General features: G+C 44.4%; 1 protein-coding gene across 1 annotated transcript; it reads right to left on the reverse strand.

The window, feature by feature from the left end:
- Positions 1–260: 260 nt before the first annotated feature.
- LOC146204934 (uncharacterized) lies at positions 261–7,715 on the reverse strand. Its single transcript, XM_084586686.1, has 5 exons — positions 7,477–7,715; positions 5,712–5,854; positions 4,011–4,099; positions 919–1,138; positions 261–670 (listed from the first exon to the last, which is right to left on the reverse strand). The coding sequence occupies exons 1-5, from the start codon at positions 7,518–7,520 to the stop codon at positions 588–590; spliced, it is 579 nt and encodes a 192-aa protein (XP_084442812.1). The 5' UTR covers positions 7,521–7,715; the 3' UTR covers positions 261–587.
- Positions 7,716–11,481: the final 3,766 nt, after the last annotated feature.

The raw sequence follows: 11,481 nt of genomic DNA on the forward strand, positions 1-11,481 counted from the left end.
TGTCGCAGTGGTACATCTCGATGACCACAGAAAATGTCAATTGCCATTCACTCAATAAACATAGACTGTCCATGTGACAGAGGTATAACATGGGTGTTGGCAGGAATGTTTTTTGAAGGGGCGGGGGGGGGGGGGGTGTATAGGGTGGCAAAACCAACACAACTGCATCCTAAAGACAGCGGGGGGGCCTCCCTTATAAAAATGGGAACATCCTTTGAGTTCAATGTGAACTCAAAAAAGTCAGAAGGAAGCAACTTCCTCTGAACTGAGAATTGGCTACTGATTTTGAATTCACAGTGAATTAACTTTCTCTGACCATACTGTGAATTTCCTGTGAATTTCCTTTGAGCTCCCAGTGAACAGACCGTTGTCAGTTTGAGTTGAGTTCACAGGCAGTGGCCAATTATTGGTTCAAAGGAAGTTCGAAGGAATGATGACTATAGGATATTTGGTGGATGTTCGAAGGAAGTATGTTCAGACTGAAACATTTGTTTGTACGAGCTTATATTTATTTGAATAGATGTACTTCCCGTGTTTAGGCCTTGCAATTAGGCCTGCTTTCGAAGACCCTGCGACAAAAAATCTGATCACTGTCCACAATCCCAGTGCGAACATGTGCAACTGCCGGTGACCACCTTGGCCAGTACTCCATTGAGCAAGCAGGTGTAGGCTGCAAAAAGAAAAAAAAAAACATTAGAAGCATGACTGCAATGAACAAGCTAGAGTCCATCCAGCCTTCCTTAGCTTTTGTAATATAAATACACAGAGCACGGACACTGTGAGCGCCATGCAGGCACCACAGCATTATGCATTAAGGCAAGCATTATGGCCCTGACCATCACTGAAAAGTCTGCTGTTTGGACAATATTTCAGAATGCTCTTGCATCACATGCACAGGCTATGAGCTCGAGGACTTACAGATAACAGCATGCAATTTTGGGCAGCCCAGTGCCTTTTTTGGAGCTTCTTCCTTGCGGGCATTGCAGACACTGCCATAGAGTGAGCTTTCTTCCAGTTCTTCGGGTGAGAACACAACCCGCACCAAGTTACACGCAAACTTTGTTGCTTGATTGCCAGCACTGAGTTTCACGCGGTCAATCAACTGCTGATTTACCATAATATTGCTGCCAATGTGCACCTGCAAGAACAAAAAGTATATATTAGTACTATGACCAGTATTGTAACATACAATATTCCTTGATATGCAATAAGAAAATGAAGGGGCTTTACAAACAACAAAAAACTTAGACCAGCTTCAGAACATTCAAAGAAACCCCAAGACGCATAATTACGGTCATTTGTTTGCAAGTAAAAATACACATTCAAGAAGCCGTACTTTAACATGTACAACAATGAAGGCATACGAAAACTATTGGATGTTTTTGACACCTTCCCGAGCGGTGTTTTGATCTAATTTTGAATGATGCCAAACATTTTTTAACATTTTTATTAGCGTAACCTGACAATTGTGTACTATGTATTTAAAGTAACCAGCCAAAACGAGGGCACATAATGCCCCGCAAAGGATTGAGCGCTAATAGTGCATTGCTATAGCAGAAGAAAAAACAAGAAATGAGATTTTTTAATGACCTAATTTATGCTTGCATTTCAACAATAAAAAAAAACAGATTTTAAGTCAGAAATCAAAGGGATTTACTCATCATTAACATTGCAAAGGTCATTAAAAGCCAGTTTAGACAGAGCACACTGCCCACATTGTCACCTCCTGTTTAAAAATACTAACATCCTTTTCGTACATCAGAAGCTCAACCAATTAAAAAGCTGCCAATGAAGGTTTAGTAAAAGCATGCACTCCCTGCTCTGTATGTGCTACTTTGAGGCAACATTTAGTTTCCAGCTTGCACAGGTAGCTTTCATAATTTAACCCCTCAAGCGCTTTGGACAAGCAGCTCGTCCTTGTAAAGCTGCCCTCAAGCCATTTTGGACAAGTGTAGCTTGTCCTTGCCGGATAGATCCTCACCCTGAGAGTTTTAGGCGAGTACAGCGATCCTCTGTGGCTTAGGTCATGCGCCATTTGACAGATGGCACCACTGACCCGTTAACTGCTTTTTGTTCTACCGCTTGAAAGCCTTTTAAGCAGCCTTAATGAGAAAAATGGTGCCTGGTAGAGGCAACGCATGCACTGTTGGCCCGTCATCGCGGGAAAGAAGCTTTTCTTCGTTGCCATCCTCGCCATCCGAAGATGGCTCAGACACCAATTTTTGCATTGTTATGGGAAGCGAAGACGACAGTGATGACATGAGTAGTTCTTCCGACGAAGATGATGACAGCTCAGACGATACTATTGCGAGTTCTGTGTCAGTGGATGAAAATTGACAACATTCCGATGAAACCCCCTGGGCTTCCATTCTTGGTCGTCCCTTGTAAAACATTTCCGGTTATCTCGCTATATGTTACTCGACTAGATTGCTGCTTATTGGCGGGCAGTTGATTTTTCACGTAATGAGCAATAAACTTCACTGCGCTCATTTGACTTAGTTTCTGGTTCAAATATTTTTGTCTCGGATACCTCCTTTTTTATTACACTACCAATAGAAACCAGCAGTAAAAATAGAAACTAAAGGGACACTTAAGCTCTGCCTTTAAGGGTATGATGCGACCAGTGTAGGCTACCACCCAACATATAAAGCCCTGCTTTAACCAAGCTGTATCAACATGTCTGCGTAGCCTAGGTGTAGCAAACCTGACTCAGCATCGAAGAGCACTGGAATGTTGATTCGTATTTCACCTTCCCACCTCAAATGAACGACCGGAGTTAGCAGCTCCTCCTTACTTTTGGATATCATGTGGTCTCGTTAAGCCACACAAATCATCGAAGAATGTGTGTTCGGCCATGCCACTTGCCAGCGCCATGCTCTTGATGTTTCACTCACAACACAGACAACAAATTTTCATGTAATGGGGCCTTTAACGATATCGTAATTTTAAGCAATTTTAGCTAGAAATCTCGAAAAATAGTGCTCAAAGGGTTAAAGTGAAATTGAACTATTGTTGGATCAGCTTAAGAAGCCACAACTCCTTCTCAAAGGAGACCCTCCTGGCAATACCATGGTGCTTAATTGCCTTTGACTTGCCAGAGTGACAATGCAGGTGGCTGTCAGGTGCAAGTGGATTATCTGCACATTAGCTTGAATACCATGATGACTGGCCCAAGTCGCTAAAATGAGTGATTAGAGGAGCACCAGCTGCGTCATTCGAGTTGTAGTGCAAAGAGATGGCCTTCTGAGATCGATAACCTAAGAAATTGCTGAATATTAAACAAGCTAATGGAAATCTCTTTTCTGATGAAAAGGGCTTTGCTATAGCCCAAGCGAAGTATGCTCAACAGGAAGCGTAAACAAAAGTAACCTTGCACTTCCGATCACTACAGCTTTCACAAAAACTCTTCGAAATCAATGTACACACGAATGAAGTAAGTCACTAAAATGAAAGGAAGCAGTTGGGATTTTTTTTCATGGTTGTTTTGACGAATTTAAGAAAATAGCACTGTCTTTCTTTTGTCGTTTCTATTAAATTGACATTCATTTAAAATATCATCATGCTACTAATTATGCAGTCTGTGAGCCCAGCCTCATAAAGAACCTCCCGGGCACGTCAGCCGCTTTTCAGTGGAGCCGAAACGCAAGGTGCCCGTGTGCTCTGTGTTGTCGGTGCCCGTTAAAGAACCCCAGGTGGTCGAAATTTCCAGAGCCTTGCACTACAGTATCTCTCATAGCCTGAGTCGCTTTGGACATTAAACCCTAAGAGCCAACCAATTATAAAGAGCATTGCTTCTTGCCTATCTCTGAATTCAGTGACTGCTGACTTCATTCACATTGATAATGAGCTCCTCATTTCCCTATCCCTGCACACTTCTCAATGGAAGTGCATGACATGTGGTAGTGCTATCATAAAGCTAGAACCAAGTTCTTGTGTGACCCTTAAAAAAGTTTCATCGAGAAAGGCAGTAATGAGGACAACCATGCAGACACTAGACTAAAGCAACTAACCTGAGCCTCGGTTGGCGGCACAATTGCTTGGGTTGTACACGCAGCATTATTAACGGATTCCGTCAGCTGATTGGCCAGCTCAGCAACATCTGGAAAAAAAAAAAAAAAAGGAAAGCTGAAACAAAACATACTATTTCATCACTAGCAGCAGCAGCCCATGTAACATTCACCACAGGAGAAAAGCCTTTTCTTTGCCCTTGACTGCATGACCAACCCTTTTCTGTCACCAAATGCGCCATTCAAAATTTAGCTGCTAGACACTGGCATCACTCACGCACTCAAGGCACCCTATCAGCGGTACATAATCTAGGGGATGCTGATAGCAATTGATGAAGCCAAGGCCGACATCCCACTTCTGATCTCTTTGTTCGCTGTGGAAATGCCTGGAATGAATTAACTGCGGAGGACGTTGTAACTACATTGCAACTGATGGGTGCTGCTATTGCTTAGAATGAATTCATGGGTGCGGATGATGCCGAGATAGCTGTGAGCGCTTTAACAGAAGTTAGCCAGATCACATCCCTGAAACAGTTTGTCGGTAGCAAGGGCCTTGAAGAGGTCAGCATGCAATATACATGTATGGCGGCAGCAATACGCCATACATTTGGACAAAGGCTGACACTCGAGTGTGTAGCTGATACTCGATAGCCCATGCTTCACCTATCTCGTGTCTGTCTTTCGTGTCGACATTTGTTAACATAGTGTAGTGACCGAGTTAAGTTAGGCAGATTGCTGAGCCAGGTGCCGAGCTTGGACAAGCATAAATTTCCTGTTGTGAAAAAAAAAAACACCACCTAAGTGACCAAAATGGCACAGGAAAATGAAGCGCAGGCCATAAGGACTTCAAGGTCCAAGACAGGACGAGGCCACATATGATAATTTCATACAAATTTAGATTTTTTGGTGTCCCTCCTGCGCTCATTCTAGATGCACCTCATCATTTGCAGGAGACTCTGAGGTTAAAATCTGAGGGAATCAAGGGTTCCATTCAGATACGCCGTCCACAGTAATGCAAGAGCACCACAGACCTGCCGCAGCCATCTGGCTACAACTTATACCCCGTGAATGTGTTTGAACCTAATGCAGCTCTCCGGGTTCACTGGAGCGTTGTTGTCACCGACCACTCCAGAACAGAAAGGAGCCCGATCCCGCGCCTGTTTTTCGGCCTCGGCTTGAGCAGCACAAACCAGCACAGGTGCTCACTTTGAGTGGCATTTGTTTACCATGCATTTTCATGTAGCTATCACATACGACAACAGGCTCAATCTCAGATGCATGCCGATCCCAAGCAATGACATGTGACACGCAAGTCACTGTAACACAAACAAAGCATGCTTGCAGAGCAGGAGTGGCAGCAGTTCATCTGCTACGTGCACTGCAAGCATGGTGGTTGGTGGCGTCATGCAGCAGCACCTCGGTGTAGCTGAGCACTACTGTACACCACCTATAATGTGTTGCAAAAACAACTACAGGAAGAACACCAATCCTAATCCTCAGAGTAGGGGGAACCTTATTGCAGCAACATAATCTTACTGGTGCGTTTACTAGGACGTGCTACAGACCAAGAGGTCTTATTCATTTAAGAGTTAGCACTTGAATTTGTTATGCTTTACGTAGCATCTGGTGACACAGCAAATAATTTCAGTCTCATGGCAATGGAGATCAGCATTCCAATGGCTTCAGAAAAAAGCGATCACATACCAAGCATCTGACGTGCTTCATCTCTTGCGGCCTTATATTTCCTCATTCTTTTTTTTTTTTGCAGACTCCACTTCATCCTCAAGCTCCAGGACTCTCTTTTTTGCATCTGTTGGCTTAGACATTTTGCCACAGCTGCTGTTTTCCTGCAAAACGACATGTGGCAAGGTCTATTCACTAAATTGTATTTGCACTCAAATGCATCATACAAAAATTATTCAGTATAACGCATTGTGCAGATATCTGGTTCCACACATGAGATTAGCAAAATAGTAACCAAATGAAGACCACTGACAAGAGAAACATAGCATGGACACTGTTTAGGGTTCAAAGCAACACTTCTTAAGGAGGAACATTAGCCCTTGGGCAAACCTTGGCACATAAAAGGACACGGTAATGTTTAACTGCGAGCTGACACCATCCAGCATCACTACTGCTCAAGTGGGCAGAATGACCACTTGAGCAGTAGTGGACAAAACAAAGGATGCATTTCCAGAAAAACAGTTCGAGCTCCCACGCATACCGTAAAACATAGCCACTCTGCTTTATGGTAGGTTCATGATGTTTTATGTCCCAAAGCGACTTAAGCTATAGCTATGAGGGATGCCGTAGTGGTGGGCTCACCTGGGGTTTTTTAATGTGCAAATGACATCATACAGTACACAGTCAACTTGCATTTCACCTCCACTGAAATGCGGCCATGAATGCTGGGATTGTACCCATGTACAGGCGTGAGCTTTATGAAAGGGAGCACGCGATCCCGTGGCAGACAACCTCGTCCTGAACTAGTGGCAAAGCGCAACGGCAGCATTGAAAATGAAGTGGAGAGAGCGGTGCTCTTCCACCTGTTGGCCGTACCCCATGCACTGGGAGCAACTTTTAGATCGGCAGCTAAAAATCATTGCAGCATTATGCTTTGAAGTAGGATGGACAGTTGGGCGAGTTGGTACAGTTGCATAGTCGGTGGAACAGCGCGAAAAGACGAAACACACTCTCTTCTTGTGTGCTTCATCATACTTCTTTTGTTTTCCTTTTTTTTTCTTTTTGAAATAAAGTTTTCTCTCTCTGCGCGAAATCTGGAGAAAGGCTGATAGCAAAGAAAGGAAGCATGTTTGATGCTTCAATAAAAAAGAAACAAAGAAATGAACATGAAAATAAATGAATGCGACAAAACGTTGGGCGCTTTTATCTGCTTAAACTTCAGTCGCCTGCAGCTGTGAAAGCGTCCGTTTCGCTGCTACACTACCAGTTGTCTCGGAACGAGCACCCTGGGCATCTTTAAAACTTGTTCTAAATCAGCTTCAACAATCAAGGAGCTGCCATTCTCTATGCCGCACCGTACCGAGACAACAATAAGAACTTTTTTTTTTTTTTTTTTTTTTTTTTTTTTTTTTTTTTTTTTTTTACGGAGCCCAAATTGGAAGCCTACTCCTGTTATCACGAAACACCTAGAAATGCCATTTGCTGTGTAAACAGGGAGAATCAGGTCCACGTAACGACAGCAGGCACGTTTATTCTACTTCTTATTTCCGCAAATTCTGTTCATTAGGCTTTTTTTTTTTATTTCACGTAATTCCCGGAATCAACGGTCTGTCTACCCCGTGCACCATGTGCACTGCTGTCACCTGCCGGTTAACACAATGCGGTCGTAATGAGGGCATGTAAACGACTTCGCGACACGACTCACCGCGAGTTTTCAGTATAGGTGTCTTCACCGGTGAACATTATTACGAAAACGAAACGAGACAAGAGACGTTTGACTACTTACCCACTCCGAGGCTGAACGCAGGAGAGTACGACCCCTCCTTCCATTGGACATGTAGCACTCCTTGGTTCAGAATAATCTTCCAGTATTTTGGATTATCGACCAGTTTCGCCTGCAGTTCTTTTGATTGTAGGTTTCTTACGGGGTATGCGTACCACTTCTGAGCGGTCGCCCATTTAACCAAGACGTGATCGGCCATTTACACTTACACTACTCACGCTGTGAAAACACGACGAACACAACGAACGCGAACAATCAACTTCCTACAGTCACGAAATACATAGTGAAGTATGCCGCCGGCTGTTCTCACGAAAACGATAGCGCTAGAGTCTCAAGCGCCATTTCAAACGAATCAAAATTTTAAATTCACTTTTGCAAATTTAACAAACTTTTAAAATAAAAACTATAATTAAAAACAACCTTAAGAGTTTGTTTTTTTACTAATGATATGTGATGCGTAACAAACCCAAATAATTTAAGCAAATTATTGCTACTAGCAACGGCAGCGCTCTTTTTTTTTTATGCGGAATTCTTGTGGTGCGTGTCAATCTTCATTGGTTTTACTCAACGTGAGTGAGAACGTTGGTTTTACTGGCAGTGCTTGGTAACCTCGGCTGCGTGGGCTTCTTGTGCACGATGGTACCGACGTCGCCGATGTATTAATTGCTGGTCTTTAAACTGTGATAGGAGGTAAACGAGCTTGACTTTCGTGAATAGTGTGACATCCGGCACTAGGCATATCGTGAAGTGCATTTAACCGCAGACTTTTGAAGCCGTTGAAGGCTTCGATGGTGCTGCATTAAGGTGGCGGTTCCACGGTCGCCATCTTGGAAGTAGTTCAGATTCTGCCACCAGGCTACGCCACTAATCCATGACTGAGGAATTGAGTACCCAGCCACCCAGCCCTCTCGACTTGCGCTGCCTGAACGCTTTTCTTGTGTTGCTGCGCGGACTTTCAAAGGTTTTTGTGGCTCCACAGCATTGTCCAGGCAGAGAAGGGGAGGGCTTTTGTCCCCGTCCTGCGCAGCATGGGCTGCCTCATTGAACTCCCCTCTTCACCCCACCGCACCACTACTTCGAACGATACGCGCCCCGACAATGGGACAAGAGCCTTCCCTCTCTTGCCTATACTTCGTCTCACAAGATGTTTGCAGCACAGCGAAAGGCAGAGGCACCCCAGCCGGTCCAACCAGGATCACGCGTACAATAGGCAATTGTGCTCCTAAGCGCCTCTCGCCCCCCCCCCCCCCCCCCCAAATTGGCGGGGGTGACCATAGGAGCACAATTCTCTATTATAGTGCGCACGGGCGAGAGGCACTTAGGAGCACAATTGAAAGGGCTCCTCTGCTTTTCGCAGTGCTGCAGATATCTTGTGAGACGAAGTATAGTTTCCGCTGTAGAGCCACGAATCCGATTTCTCCTACCCGCCGAGCATGAGGGGGTTGGACTGGACTGCAGTAGGCTAGCTTGAGTGACACAAAACAGGGTGTCAACATGATTGCACAGTGCAATCTTAGTACGAGTGAAAAGGAAAAGCGAATGCATTATTTCTGCAGACTTCGTCAATGAACTAATAGTTGAATTCGGCGCCTGCCTTGTGTTCTTTTGATCCTCGTCTTTTGGGCTGTGCAATCGAGTGATCATTAGCGAGCTTTAGAATACGGCGACCCTATCCGTTAGTGGGACAGAGTAATAGCGGAGCGTGCGCACTATAATAGAGAATTGTGCTCCTACTGTCACCCGCACTATTACCCTGTCCCCCTAAGCGGTAGGGGTACCATATTCTAAAGATATAGTAGGAATCGGAACACTCATTGACTGGAGTGGAAGCTGCCAGCTCTTGTGGTCAACAGAAATTTGCTTTATCAAACGTGATTACAAATATGATAATGTAGCTATAATTAGCTGAACTTCAGTCAACCGTCGCCCTTGTTTATTTTTTGTTCGTGCTTGTCCAATCTTGGAAACTAGAGCTGGTAAGTTACAATGTGCAAATAAGTGAATGATTGCCAATTTTTTCCTTTTGAGATGAATCGATATTTCGAACTAGATGTAAAATCCACCAAGAGGCTATGCATCGCGCAGGAGGCCGGCATGTGTTCATGTTCTCTTCGGCACTGAGGAGGCGCATTCACACTAAACTATGTGGCAAATGGGGGAAGGGGAGAGGGGGTTGTAAAGGAATGTTGCCAGAAGAAAGGACCTAACGGGGACAGTTTTGTAGGCGCTTATGGCGGCCACTTCCCCACTCCCAATCGGATGCGCCACAGAGTCCTCATTTTATTTATTCGCTCGCGCGTACGTACGCGCGCGCGCGCGCGCGCGCGCGTGTGTGTGTGTGTGTGTGTGTGTGTGTGTGTGTGTGTGTGTGTGTGTGTGTGTGTGTGTGTGTGTGTGTGTGTGTGTGTGTGTGTGTGTGTGTGTGTGTGTGCGTGCGTGCGTGCGTGCGTGCGTGCGTGCGTGCGTGTGTGTGTGTGTGTGTGTGTGTGTGTGTGTGTGTGTGTGTGTGTGTGTGTGTGTGTGTGTGCAATCAAAGGAACACAGTATTTTCAGGCAATTAGAATAAAAAATTAACAACCAGTCTCCTAGAAACATTTGTCTCCTGCAGAATTTCACTCGACACTGAAATCTGATGTGAAAAGTAGCATGCATGGAAGACGCTGACCTGTCCTGCTGCAGCTTCCCGTGATGATGCATGCGCTTTCTTCACCAATATATTGGCTGGACTACTGTTCATTATTAGCTTGGAGTCTACTTTATTGTACTCATTTCACAGGCCACACACACGTATGCAACTAGTATACTTTAGTGTTGAGCCCGCCTTTCGGATTCATGTGTTGGTAGTAAATAATTTCATGATGTGGCACTTGCTTGTACATTCACACATTCACACATTTGCAACATAATAATCAGAGCCCAATTTTTACTCCATGCAAGAGCGCCCATGCTTACCAAATGTTTTCCTGCAAATGCCAAACGATTATAGACGCATCGATCAGATCGTGTTCTGTCAGATTTGGCATGTGCTATAATTTGTGAATTTTTCCCTACTAATGCAGTACAGTGGTTTTGCTTCATGTTGTCAAACGAAAGCACGTTCTTTGTATGCTTTGAAATTCTCACATGCTTCTATGTCACTTTTGCTAACATGATCGGATGCCTTTCAGAGCACAGGAAGTCGAGTTGCTTCAAAAGAAGGTTCAAATATAAAGTCAACAAATTGGGCGTTGAGACGAGTGAGTGGACGCCTGGGTGACACGGTATCTGCCTTACTCGAGATAAAGGCCCCATTCTTTTGGAAACGCTCTGCCTGTCGACGGGCTTTTAGAGCGTTAGCTCTGTTGCTCACTTACGCGAGTGGTGCGTTTTTCTAAGAATCGTAAACAGTGCCATCACCATAGCAACATCGCCGTCTTTATTGTGCCCGGGCAAACTAGACCGAACGCTCCACGCCCCCGGCCACAGCGGCAAAGCGCGGTAGCGGGCGATGCTATAGCAGGTGTAGCATTATAGCAAAATCAACGCCGAACCAGCTTCCCTGCCGAATGCATCAACGGTTTACTGTAGACGCCGTAATGCTTCGGACAATCCGCGATATATCCCCCTTCACGAAGCGGAATTAACTGGGAAGAGGACGGGACATCATGCACATATAAAATAAATAAAATAAGCGCAAATAAAAGCATCAAACGGGAAACCAATTTAGTGTTTTCTCTCATAATATATATATATATATATATATATATATATATAGCATTTTAAAGGAGCGAACAGTCTCAGAGTGCGAGGCAAACTTATTTTTGTTATTCATAATGTTTACATTTACGGAAATGTTGTCGTGTGTTGATTATTGGAATAAAGATCAATAAATTCAAAGCAAATGCAATGCAAATGCAATATATATATAGGGCCACTGATCAAGTCAAAGTATTTGAAGATATAAACGAATGCTTTTTGTCTGGTTTCTCCATTGTGAACAACGAAGCTGTAGGGCTGTCGAAACGATAG

This window comes from Amblyomma maculatum, chromosome 1, assembly GCF_055883805.1.
Source record: "Amblyomma maculatum isolate TAMU_Amacu chromosome 1, ASM5588380v1, whole genome shotgun sequence".
In the NCBI taxonomy this organism is placed as follows: Eukaryota; Metazoa; Arthropoda; class Arachnida; order Ixodida; family Ixodidae; genus Amblyomma; species Amblyomma maculatum.

Coding starts and splice junctions, on each gene's coding strand:
- LOC146204934 (XM_084586686.1), bottom strand. CDS start 7,520: ATGGAAGGAGGGGTCGTACTCTCCTGCGTTCAGCCTCGGAGTGG. Junction 5,855..7,476: donor TGCGTTCAGCCTCGGAGTGG/GTAAGTAGTCAA, acceptor GTCGTTTTGCAG/GAAAACAGCAGCTGTGGCAA. Junction 4,100..5,711: donor TGAAGCACGTCAGATGCTTG/GTATGTGATCGC, acceptor TTTTTTTTCCAG/ATGTTGCTGAGCTGGCCAAT.